We start from the raw sequence: 22015 nt of genomic DNA, 5'->3' as shown, positions 1-22015 counted from the left end.
CAGTGATCAATCCTCCCATCTCATCCTACCAAGTAGTGGGGACCACAGGTGCATGCCACCCGGGTCTCGCTATGTTGCCCAGGCTGATCTTGAGCTCCTGGCCTCAAGCGATCCTCTCACCTTGACCTCCCAAAGTGCAAGGATTACACGTATGAGCCACCATGCCTGACCCCTACCCTGCCTCTTGAGAACCAAAAGAAAGAAGGATCCAAATTCTCCTTAGCTCAACTCCAGCCATTTCCCGATCGCGTCATCAGCAAGGAGCTGGTTATTGGGCTGTCCAGGCCTCCCAAACTGCACAGAAATGAGGTGAGGGAGTTTTCCTGCTGCTCCACTCTGTGAGGAGTTGGAGGATGATGTTTACTCGTTTGCAGAGAGAGATGCATTGTAGGCACCTTAGGATGGAGGGGATCCTGATTCCAATGTCCTTTTTTTTCTTTAGAAACAGGACCTTGCTGTGTCACTCAGGATGGAGTTCAGTGGTCCTATCATGGCTCATTGTAGCCTCAAACTCCCAGGCTCAAGCGATCCTACCACTTCAACCTTCCCAGTAGCTGGGACTACAGGTAAGCACTGTGACACACGGTGATTATTATTATTATTTTTTTGGTAGAGATGGGGCCTCTCACTATGTTGCCAGGGCTGGCCTTGAACTCCTGCACTCAAGGGAATTTCCTGCCTTGGCCTCCCAAAGTATTGGTATTACAGGTATAAACCATTGTGCCCACCATCTCTGGTTCTTAACTTTCTGCCTCCCTCTTCCACATTTAAAGAGCACTTGTAATTACATGGGCTCTTTTAGATACTCAAGGATAATCTTGTTTTAAGGTCAGCTGATTAGCAACATTAATTTCATCTGCACTCTTAATTCCCCCTTCCTATGTATTTGTGCATTGTAATATAGGACATGAGCAATTGGTGGGGGGGGTCATTACTTTGGCCACCACAGTAACTGTTTTGTGCCAGGCACTCAGCTAAGCACTAGTGAATTAAGCATGAATAACACATACTCGCTAATCTCCATCCATTCATGGGAGGAGCACCTCACCTCCCATGCTCCTGAGAATCTGGAGAGTCAAGGAAGGCTTCCAGGAGGAGGTGATGCCAAAGTGGACAAGTGACAGGAGCCAAAGCTAGCCAGGAAGAGAGTAGAGATTTAAGGGGAAGTGTACTCTAAGCAGAGGGCATCACCTACTTCAGAGACTCCCAGAGGGGAAAGAATGTGGATTCAGGATTCAACTCCTTATGAGAATCTAATTCCCAATTCAGGGGGCAGATGAGGCTCAGTTGGACTCCACAGCAGGTAAAATGGAGAAGGGCAAGCAGTGAGGCTGCCTTGCAAGGCAGGGCAGAGCAGGGGCTTTTAAGGAGTTTGGACTTAATCCCCGAGACAAGGAGAAGTGATGTAAATGGGGGAGTAACGTGACAAGATTAATGGATTAGAGACATGGCTCAGGCTGCTGTGTGGAGAAGGCACCAGGGGGAGCAGATGGCTCAGTGGGTATGCTGGAGACCTAAAGCAGGGGACACACTGAGTTTAGGGAGAGGTTTTTAAAATAGAAGAAGTTTGAGTAATTTAAATGATGGTGGGAAGGAGCTAAAAGCGGGGGATAGGTTAAAGATACAGGGAAGTGGGAGGAAGAACTGACAAGTGAGGTTCCAGAGAGGGCCGGAGGAGATTCCCATAGGGGGATTAACACTTTTATTTTATTTTATTTTATCTCATCTTACCTCATCCCATCTTGTCTTATCTTATCTTATCTTATTTCTAAGACAGGGTCTCTGTTGCCCAGGCTGGAGTGCAGTGGCAGGATCTTGGCTCACTGTAGCCTAGACTTCCAGGCTCAAGGGATCCTCCCAACCTTGACTCCCAAGTAGCTGGAACTACAGGTGTGCACCACCACCACACCTGGCTAATTTTTTTCTTTTCTTGGTAGACACAGGGTCTCACTATGTTTGTCAGACTGGTCTCCAACTCCTGGCCTCAAGCGATCCTCCTGCCTAGGCTTCCCAAGTAGCTGGGATTACAGGTTTGAGTCACCATGCCTGGTCTCTGCTAGTTGTGTATTCTCTAGAGTTGTCTTTAATTTGTGCTAGTGTGTCCCTCAGTATGCTGATCCTCTGTTAAAATTAATTTTTTTTTTTTTTTGAGATGGAGTGTAGCTCTTGTTGCCCAGGCTGAAGTGAAATGGCGTGATCTCGGCTCACCACAACATCCACCTGCAGGGTTCAAGCGATTTTCCTGCCTCAGCCTCCCAAGTAGCTGGGATTTACAGGTATGTGCCATCACGCCTGGCTAATTTTATATTTTTAGTAGAAACGGGGTTTCTCCATGTTGGTCAGGCTGGTCTCGAACTCCTGACCTCAGGTGATCTGCCTACCTCTACCTCCCAATGTGCTGGGATTACAGACGTGAGCCACTGCACCTGGCCAAAATTAATACTTTTTATACTAAATTTACATATATTGTTTTTCTTCTTCTTCTTTTTCTTTTTTTGAAATCGGGTCTCACGCTATCACCCAGGCTGGAGTGCAGTGGCACAATCTCTGCTCACTGTAACCTCCACCTGCCAGGCTCAAGCAGTTCTCCTGCCTCAGCTTCCTGAGTAGGTGAGATTACAGATATATGCCACCACATCTGGCTAGTTTTTGTGTTTTTTGTAGATGGGGTTTCACAATGTTTCCCAGGCTGGTCTCAAACTCCTGAGCTCAAAGCGATCCACCCACCTTGGCCTCCCAAAATGCTGGGATTACAAGTGTGAGCCACTTTCCTCATTCTAGTTTAAACTTTTGAGTGGCTTGTGTCTCCTGATTGGACTCCTACGAATACAGAATTGATAATAGGAAGGATCCCGGGAGATAGATGCACACAGATGGGATTTGGGCATAGGTTTGGTTATCCAAGGAGCAGTGCTCAGCTCCTTTCCAGTGGGACATGGGATGCTGGTCATTTCCAGGAAGTGACCTCACAATGACTCAAGCTACCACTTACTGTTGATTGTGATGAAATGCCAGCTGAGCCATAGGCCCTGCGAGCTTAGGAGTGCTACACTTGACCACTGTGGCAGTAAAGATGACTCTGAAGAATGGCATGGGATGGATACTTTCGGATGCACTTGAGCACGGGTCTCCAACCACAGGGCCACAGAGCCGGAGGTGAGCAGTAGGCAAGTGAGGGGAAACTTCGTCTGTATTTCTAGCCCTCCCATCACTTGCATGACCACCTAAGCATCATGTCCTGTCAGATCAGCAGCAGCATTAGACTCTCCTAGGAGCACGAACCCTGTTATGTGTATGTGAGGGATCTAGGTTTCGTGCTCCTTATGAGAATCTAATGCCTGATGATCTGTCACTGTCTCCCATCACCCCAGATGGACAGTCTAGTTGCAGGAAAACAAGCTCAGCAATCCCACTGATTCTACATTGTAGTGAGTTGTAGAATTATTTTATTATATATTACAATGTAATAATAATAGAAATAAAGTGCACAATATGTGTAATGCATTTGAAACATCCTGAAATCATTTCCTTCACCCCCAGTCTGTGGAAAAATTGCCTTCCACACATTCACTCTGTTATTTTTTGGTAGAGACAGGGCCTTAATATGTTTTCCAGGCTGATCTCAAACTGCTGGCCTCCAGTAATATACCTCTCTCAGCCTCCCAGGGTGTTGAGATTACAGGCATAAGCCACCACGCTCAACCAACACGTGAGTTTTTTAAACCAAATAAAAATTAAATGAGATTACCTGAGCCCAGGTGGTCGAGGCTGCAGTGAGCCCTGATTGCACCACTGCACTCTAACCTAGGTGACAGAATGAGACTCTGTCTCAAAAAATAAAATAAAATAAAATACAAATTAATCCTTTATGACATTCCCAGTAACTTTCCCTCCTAAATGTTCCCCAGAAGCCTTTGAATTTTGTTAAAGTTTCACATACCATTTAAAACATTTAAGAACTTATGTCTGTCTGTGTCATCGTTCTATTTCAAAAGAATGTCTTTTTGTCAACTTCCAGCTGGATCTACCATGAAAGACTTCAGAGTCCAGGAAGAGAGACTGACTGGGCAACATGTTATTCAGGTACAAAAAGACTTGGAATATAACTCAAAAATGATCAAATAATAGTGCATGCATCAAGTGCAATGGGAAGCTCTTCTGGAGGGTGAGAGAAGCTTCCAGTTAAGGTGACCTTTGAAACCAAGTCCTGAAAGATGAGGAAGAGTTGTATGAGAATGGGGAGGGAAGGGAGGAGGTGGAGGGATGGGGAAAGGGCTGGGATGGGATGGAGTGAGCTGCCCAGGCAGGGAAACCAGCACTGTAATGACCTGAACAATGAAGTTGGCACATTTTTTTTTCAGGAAATGGTGAATTAAGTGTGGCAGTAATGCTTTGTAGCGACAATAAATTTGATTGTATGGAATTTTGCCTGAGAGACCTCACTACAGTTTCTAATGTTTTGATGTTATCATCCATCCCTGTCCTTGTCAAATAATTTGGAATAGGTATAATGATCACAGTAACACCAAGCGTAATAATATCTCATTAATTCTCACAAAATCACAGGTAGGTGCCACAGTTATCCCCATTTTATGAATGAAGTGATGAAGACTTAGGAATAATGAATGATTTGCCCAGGCTCACCTGGATATTAAGACTGAGTCAAATGTTGGGTCTGGTCTGACTTTAACGCTTGCTTTGTTCATGAGCACCACGTATTGCCTCTCCTATGCAGTTAAGCAGGTAGACAGGTGACAGAAAAGCCTGTGTTTGTCTCTACTCACGCACTTTTGACTGAACGTGTGTGTGGAGTTTGTACACCAAGTTCTCCAGTGTTCTGGATATTAACTGGGTATCCCACAATTTTATTCTGACACTACCTGGAGTTAGCACAGACCCCAGAGGTTAGGGGCTTAGTCCCACAAGACTATCCTCACTTCAGATGCAAATGGCAAGTCCTGGGTTGTCACCTGTACTTTTGTCCAACCTGTTACAAATGAGGGGTTCCCATGACCCTCTTCTTGGGTTTAATAATTTGCTAGAATGGTTTACAGAACTCGGAAAAACAGTTTATTTTCTTTTTTTCTGAGAGACAGGTTCTCATTTTGTTGCACAGGTTGGTGTGCAATGGTGCAGTCATAGCTCACTGCAGCATCAACTGCCTGGGCTCCAGTGATCCTCCCACCTCAGCCTCCCTAGTAGCTGAGACTACATGCCTGCATCACCACATCTGGCCAATTTCTTTTATTTTTTGTAGAGATGGGGTCTTGTTGTGTTGCCCAGGCTGGCCACAAATTCCTGGGCTCAAGTGATCCTCCCACCTCAGCCTCTTAAAGTGCTAGGATTACAGATGTGAGCCACTGTATCTGGCCAGTTCATTTCCTATTACTGGTTTATTGTAAAGGATACATCTCAGAAACAGCCAGTGAAAGAGACGTACTTCCCGGATGTGGTAGCTCATGTCTGTAATTCCAGCACTTTGGGAGGCTGAGGTGGGAGGATTACTTAAACTCAGGAGTTTGAGATCAGCCTGGGCAACATGGTGAAAACCCATCTCTACAAAAAGTTAGAAAAATAAAAATAAATACCCGGGTGCAGTGTTGTGCACCTATTATTCCAGCTACCAAGGAAGGTGAGCCAAGAGGATGCCTTGAGCTGGGGACTGGGGAGGCTTAGGTTGCTGTGAGCTGAGATTGTGCCACTGTACTCCAGCCTGGACAAAAGAGCCAGACCCTGTCTCAAAAGAAAAGAAAGATGCCCAGGGCAAGGTAAGTTAGGAGGGGCACAGAGCTCCCATGCCCTCTGTTGAACATGCCACCTTCCCAGCATCTCCTGTGTTCAGCAACCCCAGAAGCTCTGCAAACCCCATTCAGGGTGTTTATGGAGGCTTTATTATGGAAGCATGATTGATAAAATCTTTGGCTACTGGTGATTAAGACAGTCTTCAGCCCCTCTTCCTCCTGGAGTTCAGTGCATGAGGCTGAAAGTTCCAAGCCTCTAATCATGTGGTTGCCCCCAAAGTTCTTAGAGGCTGTTGTATTAGAAACCTGGGACCAAGACTAAATATTAAAAACAAAAGACGCTCCTATCATGTCTATCACTGAGGTCTTTGTAAGAGCTTTAGAAGCTCTGTGCCAGGAACCAGGGACAGAGATTAAATATGTATTTATTTTCTTTTTTTGAGACAGAATCTCCCTGTGTCATCCAGACTGGGGTGCAGTGATGTGATCATAGCTCACTATAGCTTTGACCTCCTGAGATCAAGCCATTCTCCCTCCTCAGCCTCCCAAGTAGCTGGGACTACACATGCATGTCACTGATGCCCAGCTCATTTTCATAGAGATGAGATTTAAGTTATGTCACCCAGGCCGATCTCAAACTCCTGGGCTAAAGTGATCTTCTCACCTCAGCCTCTCAAGTAGCTGGGACTACAGGTGCACACCACCATGTCTGGCTAATATTTATTTTAATTTTTTTCTAGAGGTGGGGTCTCACTATGTTGTTCAGTCTAGTTTCGAACTTTGTGCTTCAAGTGTTTCTCCTGCCTTGACCTCCCAGTGTTGGGATTATGGGTGGGAGCCACCATGCCCAGCAATCACAAGGATCTTTATGAAAGAAAGAGGGTAGGAGAGTTAGAATTGGAGCAGGAGATGTGGTGATGGAAGCAGAGGTCAGAGAGGGAGATTTGAAGATGCTTCACTTCTAGCTTTGAAGATGGAGTGAAGGGCCATGATCCAAGGAATGTGGGTGGCTTCTAGAAGCTGGAAAAGCTAAGGGAACACTTTAGAGTCTCCAGAGGGAATGCAGCCTGCTGACACCTTGACTTTAGCCTTAATAGACCTATTTTGGGCTTCTGGCCCCCAGAACTGTAAATGGTAGATTTGTGGTGTTTTAAGCCACTAAATGTAAGAAACTGCAAACTGTTGCAGCAGCAAGAAGAAATGAACATGAAGCCAGTCATGGTGGCTAATGCCAGCAATCCCAGCCCTTCAGGAATTTAGACAAGAGGATCACTTGAGGCCAGGAGTTCAAGACCAGCCTGGGCAACATGGTGAGACCTTGTCTCTATGAAAAATAAAAGAATTGGCTGGGCACGGTGGCTCATGCCTGAAATTTCAGCACTTTGGGAGGCCGAGGTGGGTGAATCACCTGAGGTCAGGAGTTCGAGACCAGCCTGGCCAACATTGCAAAACCTTGTCTGTACTGGAAATACAAAAATTAGCCAGGCATGGTGACAAGCACCTGTAATCCCTGCTATTGGGAGGCTGAGGCAGGAGAATCACTTGGATCCAGGAGGTGGAAGTTGCAGTAAAGCTGGGATTGCACCATTGCACTCCAGCCTGGGCAAGAAGAGTGAAACTCTGTCTCAAAATTTAAAATAAAATAAAATAAAATATATAAATAAAATAAAATATATAAAAAATAAAATAAATAAAATAAAATAAATAATAAAATAAGAAAAATGAGCCAGGGATGATAGCATACACCTGTAGTCCCAGCTACTAGGGAGGCTGAAGTGGGAGGACCGCTTGAGCCTGGGAATTTGAGGTTACAGTGAGCTGTGATTGCACCACTGCACTCCAGCCTTGGTGACAGAGTGAGATCTTGTGAAAGAGAGAGGGACTGAAAGAAGAAAGAAAGAAAAAAAGAAAAAAAAGAGAAGACATGAGCATGGTGGGCATGGGGACAGATGGCAATGTTAAATAGAATGGTCAGGGGTGGCCTCCTAAGTGAAAATTGAGCAAAGACTTGAAGGAGGGGAAGGAGTTGGCCAAGGTGCTGAGGGAAGAGGATTATAGGCAGAAAAACAGAATAAAGTGTCTGAGGTGTGTCTAAGGCTCTGGAAGGAGGCCAGTGGAGCAGAAGGATAGAGGGAGAGAATTAGGGGAAGGGATCAATACATATCACATAAGCCCTGGGAGGTTATTGCTGGGGGTTTTTGGCTTTTACTCTGACTGAGATGGGAACTGTGGGAGGGTTCTGAGCAGAGAGGCGACGTGATCTGTCTCCTGATATAAAAGCATTCTCTGGCTGCTGAGTTGAGAAAGGCTGTGGGAAGATGTGGGTAGAAGCATGGGGGCCAAGCTGTGTCAGCATCAGGCAGGAGATGTTAGTGGTCTTGACCAGGGTCTTGGTGGTGGTGAGAGATGGTCAGAGGAGAGAAGTAGGGGAGGAGGCCAGGGAGTTGCTGGGTGGGGATCTTCAGTACGTGTTGAAGACAGTCAACAGGATTTCCTGACAGACTAGATGTGGGGTGTGAGAGAAGGCAGGGGTCAAGGTTGAGTTTGATTCTTACTGAATTATTAAGTAATTTTAAAAAACACTACTGCCTTTCTCAATCCTACCAAGTATGGGATTCTAGATTAAAGAAATCTCTTCATTCTCAGTGCAGTGGCTCATGCCTCTAGTCCCAGCTGTTTGGGAAGCAGAGATGGGAGTATCTTTTAAGGGCAGGAGTTCAAGACCAGCGTGGGCAACATAGTAAGACCTCCTCTCTACAAAAATGTTTTTCAAAATTTAATAAAATAAATGTAGCTAGGCATGGTGATGTATACTTGTAGTCCCAGCTACTCAGGTGGCTGAGGTGGGCAGATCTCTTGAGGTCAGGAGTTTGAGGCCAGCTTGGGCAATATAGCAAGACCCCTCACTCTACAAAAAATTTAAAAAATAGCCAGGTATGGTAGCACTCAACTGTAGTACCAGCTACTGGGGAGCTGAGACAGCAAGATGGCTTGAGCCCAGGAGATTGTGGCTGCAGTGAGCTGTAAGTACACAACTGCACTCCAGTCTGGGTGACAGAGCACGACCTGTCTCACAGTACAAACAGAAATACAAATAAAATAATGAAATCTCAAGTTAGAGCCTTTTGTCTCTGCAGCCCTTGCAACCTCAGAGCCGTGCAGTGGGGTTTGTACTTCCGGGAATGAGGAGACCGCTGCCCAGTGTTGTTGCCTGACTAATCAGTGTTTTTAAAAATGTATTAATTGGGGTGGGTGCAGTGGCTCATGCCTGTAATCCTGGCACTTTGGGAGACCAAAGGGGATGGATCACCTGAGGTCAAGGGTTCGAGACCAGCCTGGCCAACATGGTGAAACCCCGTTTCTACTGAAAAAACACAAAAGTTAGCCGGGCATGGTGGTGGGCACCTGCCCAGCTACTTGAGAGGCAGAGGCAGGAGAATCACTTGAGCCTGGGGATGGAGGTTGCAGTGAGCCGAGATCGCGCCACTTCACTCCAGCCTGGGTGAAATAGCGAGACTCCATCTCCAAAAAAAAAAAAGAGTATTAACATGTAATGATTTTATTATTAATATGTAATGAATATTAAATATTTTTAAAAATTTGTATTATATCAACATGTAATGGTTTTATTAATATGTAATAATATTTTTAAAATTTAGTTATATTTTCTAATTTTAATATATTTATATAAAGAAAAAGTCTTAGAGATCTTCAATAAAGTTAAAAAATGTAAAAGGATGCTAGACCCCAAAAGATTGAGAACTTCTAGTTTAGAAATATTCAAAGTAAGGCACATGGAACTTGCTACTTAATCTATTTTCTTTTTTTCTCTTTTCTTTTAGGAGATGGGATCTCACCCTGTCACTCAGGCTGGAGTACAGTGGTGCCATCACAGCTCACTGCAGCTTTGAACTCCTGGGCTAAGGATCCTCCTGCCTCAGCCTCCTGAGTAGCTGGGACTGTAGGTATACATGATGACACCTGGCTAATTTTTAAATTGTTTTGTAGACATGGGGTCTCACTTTATTGGCCAGGCTGGTGTCAAACTCCTGGCCTCAGGTGACCCTTCCACCCCTGCCTCCCATCCTAGAGGTATGAACCATGACAACAAGCGCTTGTTCAATTTTCTAAAAAGGTAAAAAATGTCTAAAGGCTGTGGGATGATGGCAGGAAAAGTAGAAAAACAGAAGAGTAAGTTCAAATAACTTATTCACACATATTCTTTCGACAGCAAGAAGAACTTGTAGTATATATGTTCCTTACAAAAAAAAAAAGGCAAATAAACTGTTGTATAAGAACTTCAACACACACTGTACAATATTCCCACTTTGCTGACATCACTTATGGAAATTCTTCGTGGTTTATTGACTATCGCTATCAGTATTTTGCTTCTCTGATCATTTTTATCAACTTCCTCATCGGTTAACTTTTCTCCAAGGTATGTCGTATTGCGACATACTGCTGCTGCACAAACATGGCTAGCATCTTCTTATTAGACATATAGAATGCTTCCCTAATTTCTTTTTTTTTTACCATCTATCTCTGTGTTTTGCATTTTTCTTACCTTTATTGTCAGAGACTCCAAAAAGTCCGTTGTACTAATTTATCATGATTTGCTTCATTAATATATATTTTGCTTATATGGAGTTTTACCCAACAAACCTCATTAGATAATTTCTAACCTGTTCCCCCCCCCCCCCCCCCAAGACAAGGTCTTGCTTGGTTGTCCAGGCTGGAGTGTGGTGGTGCTGTAGTCTCAACCTTCCAGGCTCAAGCAATCCTCCCACCTCAGCCTCCCAAGTGGCTGAGACTATAGGTGCTTGCCTCTATGCCCAACTCATATTTGGACTTTTTCTGTATGTGGGTTCCAGAGGGATGACTGCGAAATGTGAGTATGCATAGATTTTGATATATGCAGAGATAGGTGGCTGGAACGAATTCTCTCTGTATACCAAGGGACAACTGTATGTGGTTTTACAATTATGCTGTAGGACACATACTGTTCTGTAGCCTTTAAAATAATAATTTGTAATGACAAATAATTTTTAATAGGGTGGAATAATAATATTGATAAAAGCAGCTGGCCAAGTGTGGTTGCTCACACCATTAATCACAATACTTTGGGAGGCTGAGGCAGGAGGATGGCTTGAGGTCAAGCGTTTGAGACAGGTCTCGGAAACAAAGGGAGTCACCATCCCTACAGAAAAATACATGAATTAGCCTAGTGTGGTGACGTGTTCCTGTAGTCCCAGCTACTTGGGAGGCTGAGGTGGGAAGATCGCCTGAGCTCAGAGAAGCTGAGATTGTAGTGAGTCATGATCAGGCCTCTGCACTCCAGCCTGAGTGACAGAGTGACACTCCGTCTCAAAAAAGTAGCAGCTAACATGAAGTGACCTTTTACTAGATGCCTATAAATATCATAGTTTAGTTTCTTATAACTGTTTCTTATTTCACTTAACTACTCTGTCTTCAATCACTCCTAGATTTTCACTTGAGTTTGTACAGTTGACCTTTTGTTTAGATTGAATTGCCTCCCTAAGGTATTTCCAGAAGTAAGATTACTGTGAGTCATGGTGAATGGACATTCTATTTGCCCTTGATGTAAACTGACAAGGTTTTGGGTGCCTCCCAGCTATAATCCCAGCCCTTTGGAGGCTAAGACAGGACAATTGCTTGAGGCCAAGAGTTGGAGGAGGCAGTAAGGTGAGACCCTGTCTTTATTATTTTAAAAAATTGCCAAGCTTTACCCTGGAAGGCTATGTACTACTTAAAACACCCCTCATAATACAAGAAAGTGTCCATTTCACTGCACCTCTGCCAGCACAGGGTATTATAATTTAATAAGTTTTTTTCATTGTTTTAAATAGATAAAAGACCTCATGTTACTTTATTTGTCACATTTTAACATCTTTCCATAGCTTATTAGCTCTATTTCCTTTCTGTCTGTAAATGGTTGTTGTTGTTTTGTTCTTTGAGACAGGGTCTTGCTGTGTCACCCAGGCTTGATGACTGTAATGGCATAATCATGACTCACCGCAGCCTTGACCTCCCATGCTCAAACTACCCTCCCATGTCAGCTTCCCGAGTAGCTGGGACTGCAAGTGTGCACCAGCACTCCCAGCTAATTTTTTTCTTTTTTTGGATAGAGACAGGGTCTTGCTGTGCTGTCCAGGCCGGTCTCTAGCTCCTGGCCTCAAGCAATCCTCCTGCGTTGGCTTCTGAAATTGCTGGAATTTCAGGCATGAGCCGTGATGTCTGGCCTGTACTAGTCTTTTATTTTCTAGAGTTCTCTTTAGTTTGTGCTAGCCAATCTCTCATTGTGCTGTTCCCCGTTATAATGAATAATTCTCTGTATTAAATTTTACCACTTTAAACTTTTGAGTGGTTTATGTCTCCTGATTGGACTCTGACTAATATGCTAGGAAGGGTCCCAGGAGATAAACCCACACAGATGGGATTTGGGCATAGGTTTGGTTATCCAAGGGGCAGTGCTGAGCTCCTTGCCAATGGGAAATGGGATGCTGGTGATTTCCAGGAAGTGACCTCACAATGACTCAAGCTACCACTTACTGTTGATTGTGATGAAATGCCAGCTGAGGCACATGCCTTGGGAGTTAAGTGGTTGCTGCACTTGACCACTATGAAGAGTGGTGTGGGAAGGGTCCTTTTGGATGCACTTGAGCAGGGGTCCCCAACCCCTGAGCCATGGAGCTGTAAGGAGCCACACAGCAGGAGGTGAGTGGTGTCGAGTGAGGGAAGCTTCATCTGTATTTACAGCCACTCCCCTTTGTTCACATTTCTGCCTGAGCTCCGCCTTCTCTCAGATCAGCAGCAGCATTAGATTCTCATAGGAGCTCACACCCTATTTGTGAACCGTGCATGTGAGAGATCTAGGTTGCGCTGTCCCTATGAGAATCTAATGCCTGATGATCTGTCACTTTCTCCCATCATGCTCAGAGGATGGGACCATCTAGTCACAGGAAAACAGGCTTAACACAGCCACTGATGCTACATTATGGTGAATTCTATGATTTCATTATATCTTACAACATAATAGGGGAAATAAAGTACCTAATAAATGTAATGTGTTTGACTCTTTTGGCCCAGCTCCTGCCTCCCAGCAGCCTCTTCAGGCCTAGAACTTTCTCCAGTCAGCCTCTACAGACCAAGCTCATGGCACCCAATGTCCTATTTAGTCCCATACCCTACCTCACGACAGTCTCTGCAGATGAGGCTACTGCCTCACGGCAGCCTCCACAGGCGTGGCTCCATCATTACAACGGCCTCTTTAGGCCCAGCTCCTGCCTCCCAGCCTTCTCTCCAGGCCCAGAACTTTCTCAAATTGACCTCACCAGGCCCAGCTCCTGCCTCTCATCAGCCTCCCAAGGGCCAGCTTTTGCCTCACAGCCACCCTCCAAGACCCAGCTCCTGTTTTACAGTGGTGTCTTGAGGCTCACCTTCTGCCTCCCGGCAGCCTGTACAAGCCCAGCTCCTGCGTTAAAACAGCCTGTTTAGTCCCAGCTCCTGCCTCTGGGTGGCCTATCCAGGCCCAAAATGTCCACAAGTCGGCCCCTCAAGGCCCAGCTCCTGCCTTCTGTCAGTCTCCCAGGCCCAGCTGCTGCCTCCAGGTGGCCTCTACAAGCCGAGCTCTTTCTTCTGGCTGTGCCTGGAGGCCCAACTTCTGCCTCACAACAACCTCTTTTGGCTCAGCTCCTGCCCAGCTCCTAGTGGCCTTTGTAGGCCCAAAACTGCCTCAAGTCAAGCTTTCCAGGCCCACTTTCTGCCTCTCAATGTCCTGGACAGGCCCAGCTCCTGTGTGAAAATGGCCTCTCCAGGCCCAGCTCCTGCGTGACAATGGCCTCTCCAGGGCCAGCTGTTACCTCCCAGCAGACTCTCCAGGCCCAGCTTTTGCCTCACGGAGGTCTTCACTTAACAGTTTCCTACCTGCCTCCTGGCAGCCTTGATAGGCCCAGATCCTGCCTCACACTAACGTCATTAGTGCCAGCTTATGCCTCACGGTGGCTTCTCCAGGCCCAGCTCCTGCCCCCCAACAGGCTGTCCATGCCCAAAACTTCAAGTCGGCCTCTTCAGGCAGAGCTCCTGCCTAACACTGGCCTCTTTAGGCATGGCTCATGCCTCTCGGTGGCCTCTCCAGGCCTAGGTCCTGCATCCTGGTGGCTTCTCCAGACCAAGAACGTTCTCAAGTCTGCCATTCCAGGTCCAACTCCTGCCTCTACAGGCTCAACCTCTGCCTCACAGCAGACTCTCCAGGCCCAGCCTCTGCCTCACCGCAGCCCCCCATGCCAATCTGCTGCCTTTCAGCAGCCTCTACAGGCCCAGCTCTTGCCTCCCAATGACCTCTCTAGACCAAGCTTATGCCTCACAGTGGCCATTCCGGCCCAGCTTTTGCCTTTTGGCAGCCTCTCCAGGCCCAGAACTTCCTCAAGTGGGCCTCTCCAGGCCCAGCTCTTCCTCCTGGCTGCATCTCCAGGCCCACCTCCTGCCTCACAACAATGTGTTTCCACTCAGCTCCTGCTCAGCTCCTGGTGGCCTTTGTAGGCCCAAAACTTCCTCACATCAAGTTCTCCAGCACACACTTCTGTCTCCCGGTGGCCTGAACAGGGCCAGCTCCTGCGTGACAGTGGCCTCTCCAGGCTCAGCTCTTGCCTCACGGAGATCATCCCTGGCCAAGTTCCTGCCTGCCTTCCAGCAGCCTCGACAGGCCCAGTTCCTGCCTCACATTGTTGTCATTGGGCCCAGCTCATGCCTCACGGTGGCCTCTCCAGGCCCAGCTCCTGTCCCTGACAGGCTTTCCAGGCCAAAATCTTCCTCAAGTTGGCCTCTCCAGGCTAATCTCTTGCCTCACACTGGCTTCTTTAGGCCCAGCTCATGCTTATTGGCAGCCTCTCCAGGCCCAGCTCCTGCATCTTGGTGGCCTCTCCAGGCCCAGCTCCTGCCTCCCATCGGCCTCACAGCAGATTCTTCAGGCCCAATATCTGCCTCACTGCGGCGCCCCCCCCAAGCCAAGCTCCTGTCTTTCAGCAGCCTCTACACACCCAGCTCCTGCCACTCGGTGGCCTTCTTAGGCCAAGCTTATGAGTCACAAGGGCGTTACCAGGCCCAACTTTTGTCTCATGGCAACCTTCCCCTGGTCAGGTTCCTGCCTGTCTCCCAGCAGCCTGGACAGGCCCAGGTCCTATCTCACACTGGCCTCTACACCCAGCTCATGCCTCATGGTGGCCTCTCCAGGCCCAGCTCCTTCCCTGGGATGTCATCTCCAGGCCTAAAACTTCCTTAATTCAGCCTCTCTAGTCCCAGCTACTGCCTCCTGGCAGCCTCTGAAGGCCCAAAGGCTCCTTAAGTTGGCCTCTGCAGGCTCAGTTCCTGCCTCCTATTGGCCTCTACAGGCCCAGCCTCTGCCTCAGGGTGGCTTCTCTAGGCTCAGCTCTTCCTCGTGGCTGAGTCTGCTGCCTCACAACAACCTCTTTTGGCCCAGTTCCTGCACAGCTCATGGCAGCTGCGGTAGGCCCAAAACTTCCTCAAGTCAAACTCTCCAGGCCTACTTGCTTCCCAGTGGCATGTTCAGGCCCAACTTTGACTTGAGAACAATCTTTGCAGGGCCTGCTCTTGCATCCCAGGAGCCTCTCCAGGCCCAGCTCTTGCCTCATGGCAGCTGCCCCAGGCCAAGTTTCTGCCTGCCTGGCAGCAGCCTCAACAGGCACACGTCCTCCCTCACACTGGGCTGTTTAGGCCCAACTCATGCCTGTCGTCGCCTATCCAGGCCCAGTTCCTGCCTCCTGTGGACTCTCAGAGCTGCAAACTTACTCAAATCAGCCATTTCAGGCCTAGCTCCTACCTTCTGTTGGCCTCTACAGGCCCAGCCTCTGCCTCACAGTGGAACCTTCAGATCCAGCTCATGTCTCACTGTAGCATCCTCAGAACAAGCAGCTGCCTTTCAGCAACCTCTACAGGCCCAGCTCCTGCCTCTGAAAGGCCTCTTTAGGCCAAGCTTATGCCCCATGGTGACTTTTCCAGGCACAGCTTTTGCCTTTTGCAGCCTCTCCAGAATGTCCTCAATTTGGCATCTCCAGGATGAGCTCATCCTCCCGGCTGCGTCAATGGGCCCATTTCCTGCCTCACAACAACCTCTTTTGGCCCAACTCCTGCCAAGTTGCTGGCAGCCTCTGTAGGCCACAGAATTCTTAAAGTCAAGCTTTCCAGGCCCACCTTCAGGCTCCCGGCAGCCTCGACAGGACCAAATATTCCCTCACGGCAGCTTCTGAAAGCTGAGTTTCTGCCTGCATCACGGCATCCTCCGAAAACTGAGCATTTGCCTCATGGCGGCCTACCCAGGCCACAAATCTGCCTGCCTCCCAGCAGTCAACGACAAGTCCAGGTGCTGCTTCACAATGGCCCCTTTAGGCCCAGCTCATGTGAAAAGGCGGAATCTCCAGGCACAGCTCTTGCCTCCTGGCAGCCTCTGCAGGCCCAAATTGTCCAAAGACGGCTCCTCCCAGCCCAATTCTTGCCTCACATCGGCATACACAGGCCTACACTCTACCTCACAGTGGACCCTCCAGGCCCACCACTTGCCTCATCGTGGCCTCCTGAGGCCAAACTCCTGCTTTTCAGGAGCCTCTACAGGTCCAGCTCCTCCCTCCCAATGTCCTCTATAGGCCAGGCTCAGGCCTCTCGGCGGCCTTTGCTTTTTGACATCCGCTCCAGGCCCACAGCTTCCTGTAGTCGGCATGTCCAGGCCACGCTCTTCCTCTGAACAGCCTCTGCAGCCCAAATCGCCCTGAAGTCAGCCTCTACAGGCTCAGCTCCTCCATCCCAGTGGCCTCTGTAGGGCAACCTCATGCCTCACGGCGGCCTGTACAAGCGTAGCGTTGGCTTCTTTGCATCCTCTACTGGCCCTGAACTTCCTCCAGTCGATCTCTACAGGCGAAGCTCTTCCTTCCAGCGACCTCTGCAGGCTGAAATAGTGGTGCTCATCTCAGCTTCTGCAGGGCTAGCCTCCTGCATCCACGTGGCGGCTGCAGGCCCAAATTTTCCTGAAGTCCGTCTCTCCAGGAGGAGCTCTTGCCTCTCAGTGACCTCTCCAGGAGCAAAACTTCCTCAAATCAGCCTCTCCAGGACCAGCTCCTGCCTCTTGATGGCCGCTTTAGACCCAGCTCACTCCTCACAAGGGCCTTTCCAGGCCCACTTTGTCCCTTTTGGCGGCCTCTCCACGACCAGAACCTCCTCAAGTAGGCCTCTCCAGACCCAGCTGGAGCCTCCCGGCCTCTTCTCCAGGCCCAGCTGTTCCCCCCAGCTGCATCTACAGGCACAACTGCTGCCTCACAGCACCCTCTTCAGACTCAGCTCCTACTCAGCTCCTAGCAGTCATTGTAGGCCCAAAACTTCCTCAAACAAAGCTTTCCCGGCCCACCTCATGCCTCACGGAGGCCTCGCCAGACTCAGCTCCTGCCCTCCAATGCGGGTCTTCAGGCCCTCAAACTTCATCCATTCGGCTTCTCTAATCCCAGATTGGGCATCTTGACAGCCTCTGCTGGCCCAAAGCGTCCTGAAGTCCGCCTCTCCACGCCAGGATCCAGCCTCCCGGCAGCCTCTCCAGGTGCAACATGTTCTCAAGTGGGCCCATCCGGTACCAGCTCCTGAATCCCGTCGGCATCTAGAGGCCAAGACTCTTTCTTGTGCGTGGCGACCTCTCCAGGCCCAGGTGTTTCTCGTGTTTGCATCAACAAGCCAACCTACCACCCACAGCAGACGTCTCTGGGCTAAGATACTACCCCGATAATGCCAGCCTTTGTAGGCACAAGCCTTTCTCAAGACAAGGATCTGCAGGAACAAACTTTTCTTCCGCCAAACCTCTGTAGGCCCAACTTATACCTACAGGGGGCCTGAACGGATGCAACTCTGGCTGCCGAACAACACCTACAGACCCCGCTTTTGCCTCCCAGGGACTTCTCAGACACAGCTCTCGCCTCACAGCGGCTTCCCAGGGCCAAGTTCCAGCCTGCCTCCCAGAGACCTCGACAGGCCCAGCTTCTGCCTCCCGATGGCCTCTTCAGGCCCAGCTCATTCCTCATGACGGCCGTTCCAGGCCCAGTTCGTCCCTTTTGGCGGCCTCTCCAGGCGCAGTAACTCCTCAAGTTGGCCTCTCCAGACCCAGCTGCAGCCTCCCGGCGTCCTCTCCAGGCCCATCTCTTCCACCCGGCTGCGTCTATGGGCCCGGCTCCTGCCTCACAGCAGCCTCTTTGGACTCAGCTCCTGCCCAGCTCCTGGCGGCCTTTGTCGGCCCAAAATTTCCTCGAGCCAAGGTCTCCCAGCCCAGCTCAGCCCTCGACGGTGGCCTCTCCGGGCTCAACTCCTCGCCCTCCGACGGTGTCTCCGGTCCCCCAGACTTCCTCCATTGGGCTCCTCTTGGCCCAGCTTGGGCTTCGCGACGACCCCTGTGGGGCCAACTCGTCGTGAAGCCGGCCTCCCTGGGCCCAGGTCCGGCCTCCCGGCGGCCTCTCCGGGCGCAGCACGTCCTCGAGTGGGCCCCTCCAGGGCCAGCTCCTGCCTCCCGTCGGCCTCTAGAGGCCGAGCCTCTACCTCCCTCATGGCGGCCCCTCCGGGCCCAACTCTTCCTGGTCCTCCTGGCTGCGTCGACAGGCCCAACTCCTGCCTCCCACGAAAAGCAAACAACCTCTTTGAGCTCAGCTCCTGCCCGGCTCCCGCCAGCCTTTGTGGGCCCAGCCCTTTCTCCAGCCGAAGCTCTGCAGGCCTGCCTTCTGCCTCCCGGTGGCCTGCGCAGACGCAGCCCTGGCTGGAGAACAGCCCCTGCAGGCCCCGCTCCTGCCTCCCAGGGGCCTCTCCGGGCCCGGATCTCGCCTGGCCTCACGGCGGCTTCCCGGGGCCAGGTTCCTGCCTGCCTCCCGGCAGCCTCGACAGGCCCAACTCCTCCCTGATGGTGGCCTGTTTCGGCCCGACTCATGCCTCTCGCAACCCGCCCAGCGGTGTGAGCTCCTGCCTCACACTGGCCTGTGTGGGCCGAGGTCCTCCCTCACGCTGGGCTGTGGAGGCCGAGCTCGTGCCTCTCGTGGCCTCCCCAGGCCCAGCCCCTGCCTGTTGGCGGCCTCACCCGGCCCAGCCTCGACCTCGCAGTGGGCCCTCCAGGCCCACCTGTTGCCTCGCCGTGGCCTCCTCGGGCCAGGCTCCTGCCCTTCGGCGGCCTCTGCAGGCCCAGCTCCTGCCTCCCAGTGGCCTGCGTAGGCCAAGCTCCTGCCTCCACGGCGGCCTTTCCAGGCCTGGTGTTTGCTCCTTTCCATCCTCGCCAGGCCCTGAACGTGCTCCAGTCGGCCTCTCCCGGCCCAGCTCTTCCTCCCGGCGGCCTCTGCAGGCCCAAGTCGTCCTCCAGTGGGCCTCTCCAGGGCCAGCTCCTGCCTCCCGCCGGCCTCTGCGGGCCCAAGTCGTCCTCCAGTCGGCCTCCCCCGGCCCAGCTCTTGCCTCTGGGCGGCCTCTCCAGGTGCACAACTTTCTCCAGTCGGCCTCTCCAGGCCCAGCTCCTCCTGCCTCCCAGTGACCTCTTTAGGCCCAGCCCTGCTCACGCCTCCCGGGGCCCTCCCAGGCCCCGCGTTGAACTTTTGGCGGCCTCTTCAGGCCCAGAGCTCGACCTCCGGTCGGCCTCCCCAGGCCCAGCCTCCTGCCTCCCGAGGGCCCGTAGACAGGCCCAGGCTCTGCCTCACAGCGGAGTCTACATGCCCTGCTCTTGGCCTCCCTGCGGCCCCACCCCAGTCCGACGCGCCTGCCTTCCGGCGGCTTCGACAGGCCCAGCTCCTGCCTCCCGACGGCCTCTTTCAGCCCAGCTGGCTCCTCACGACGGCCTTCCCGGGCCCGGTTTGTCCCCTTTGGCGGCCTCTCCAGGCCCAGCACCTCCTCAAGTCGGCCTCTCCAGACCCAGCTGCAGCCTCCCGGTGTCCTCTCCAGGCCCAGCTCTTCCTCCCGGCTGCGTCTACGGGCCCGTCTCCTGCCTCACAGCAACCGATTTGGACTCAGCTCCTGCCCAGCTCCTGGCGGCCTCTGTCGGCCCAAAACATCCTCAAGCCACGCTCTACCGGCCCAGCTCAGGCCTCGACGGTGGCCTCTCCGGGCTGAGCTCCTCGCCCTCCGACGGCATCTCCGGGCCCCCAGACTTCCTCCAGTGGGCTCCTCTCGGCCCAGCTTGGGCCTCCCGGCGGCGCCTGCGGGCCCAACTCATCGTGAAGCCGGCCTCCCCGGGTCCAGGTCCGGCCTCCCGGCGGCCTCTCCGGGCGCAGCACGTCCTCGAGTGGGCCCCTCCAGGGCCAGCTCCTGCCTCCCGTCGGCCTCTAGAGGCCCAGCCTCTGCCTCCCTCATGGCGGCCCCTCCGGGCCCAGCTCTTCCTGGTCCTCCTGGCTGCGTCGACAGGCCCAACTCCTGCCTTCCAAGCAAAGCAAACAACCTCTCTGGGCTCAGCTCCTGCCCGGCTCCCGCCAGCCTTTGTGGGCCCAGCCCTTTCTCCAGCCGAAGCTCTGCAGGCCCGCCTTCTGCCTCCCGGTGGCCTGCGCAGATGCAGCCCTGGCTGGAGAACAGCCCCTGCAGGCCCCGCTCCTGCTTCCCAGGGCCCTCTCCGGGCCCGGCTCTTGCCTGGCCTCACGGCGGCTTCCCGGGGCCAGGTTCCTGCCTGCCTTCCGGCAGCCTCGACAGGCCCAGCTCCTCCCTGACGGTGGCCTGTTTCGGCCCAACACATGCCTCTCGCAACCCGCCCAGCGGTGTGAGCTCCTGCCTCACACTGGCCTATGCGGGCCCAGGTCCTCCCTCACGCTGGGCCGTGGAGGCCCGGCTCTTGCCTCTCGTGGCCTCCCCAGGCCCAGCCCCTGCCTGTTGGGGGCCTCTCCCGGCCCAGCCTCGACCTCGCAGTGGGCCCTCCAGGCCCACCTCTTGCCTCGCCGTGGCCGCCTCGGGCCACGCTCTTGCCCGTCGGCGGCCTCTGCAGGCCCAGCTCCTGCCTCCCAGTGGCCTGCGTAGGCCAAGCTCCTGCCTCCACGGCGGCCTTTCCAGGCCTGGTGTTTCCTCCTTTGCATCCTCGCCAGGCCCTGAACGTGCTCCAGTCGGCCTCTCCCGGCCCAGCTCTTCCTCCCGGCGGCCTCTGCAGGCCCAAGTTGTCCTCCAGTGGGCCTCTCCAGGGCCAGCTCCTGCCTCCCGCCGGCCTCTGCGGGCCCAAGTCGTCCTCCAGTCGGCCTCCCTCGGCCCAGCTCTTGCCTCTCGGCGGCCTCTCCAGGTGCACAACTTCCTCCAGTCGGCCTCTCCAGGCCCAGCTCCTCCTGCCTCCCAGTGGCCTCTTTAGGCCCAGGCCGGCTCACGCCTCCCGGCGACCCTCCCAGGCCCCGCGTTGGACATTTGGCGGCTTCTTCAGGCCCAGAGCTCGACCTCCGGTCAGCCTACCCAGGCCCAGCCTCCTGCCTCCCGAGGTCCCGTAGACAGGCCCAGGCTCTGCCTCACAGCGGAGTCTCCACGCCCCGCTCTTGGCCTCCCTGCGGCCCCCCCAGTCCGACGCGCCTGCCTTCCGGCGGCTTCGACAGGCCCAGCTCCTGCCTCCCGACGGCTTCTTTCGGCCCAGCTGGCTCCTCACGACGGCCTTCCCGGGCCCGCTTTGTCCCCTTTGGTGGCCTCTCCAGGCCCAGCACCTCCTCAAGTCGGCCTCTCCAGACCCAGCTGCAGCCTCCCGGTGTCCTCTGCAGGCCCAGCTCTTCCTCCCGGCTGCATCTACGGGCCCGGCATCTGCCTCACAGCAACCGCTTTGGACTCAGCTCCTGCCCAGCTCCTGGCGGCCTCTGTCGGCCCAAAACTTCCTCAAGCCACGCTCTCCCGGCCCAGCTCAGTCCTCGACGGTGGCCTCTCCGGGCTCAGCTCCTTGCCCTCCGACGGCGTCTCCGGGCCCCCAGACTTCCTCCAGTGGGCTCCTCTCGGCCCAGTGTGGGCCTCCCGGCGGCCCCTGCGGGCCCAACTCGTCGTGAAGCCGGCCTCCCCGGGCCCAGGTCCGGCCCCCCGGCGGCCTCTCCGGGCGCAGCACGTCCTCGAGTGGGCCCCTCCAGGGCCAGCTCCTGCCTCCCGTCGGCCTCTAGAGGCCCAGCCTCTGCCTCCCTCATGGCGGCCCCTCCGGGCCCAGCTCTTCCTGGTCCTCCTGGCTGCGTCGACAGGCCCAACTCCTGCCTCCCAAGCAAAGCAAACAACCTCTCTGGGCTCAGCTCCTGCCCAGCTCCCGCCAG

At 52.6% G+C, this 22015-nt stretch overlaps 1 protein-coding gene across 1 annotated transcript; it reads left to right on the top strand.

Annotated features, from left to right (window-relative positions):
- Positions 1 to 14094: 14094 nt before the first annotated feature.
- On the top strand, positions 14095 to 15039 carry LOC129060654 (putative uncharacterized protein FLJ44672). Its single transcript, XM_054560551.1, has one exon. It carries the CDS (start codon positions 14095 to 14097, stop codon positions 15037 to 15039), a length of 945 nt encoding a protein of 314 aa, XP_054416526.1.
- The last annotated feature ends 6976 nt before the right edge of the window (positions 15040 to 22015 follow it).

This window comes from Pongo abelii, chromosome 6 (genome assembly GCF_028885655.2).
Source record: "Pongo abelii isolate AG06213 chromosome 6, NHGRI_mPonAbe1-v2.0_pri, whole genome shotgun sequence".
NCBI classification, from domain to species: domain Eukaryota; kingdom Metazoa; phylum Chordata; class Mammalia; order Primates; family Hominidae; genus Pongo; species Pongo abelii.
Note: the sequence above shows the minus strand (reverse complement) of the source record. Positions and strands in the feature narration are given on the sequence as shown.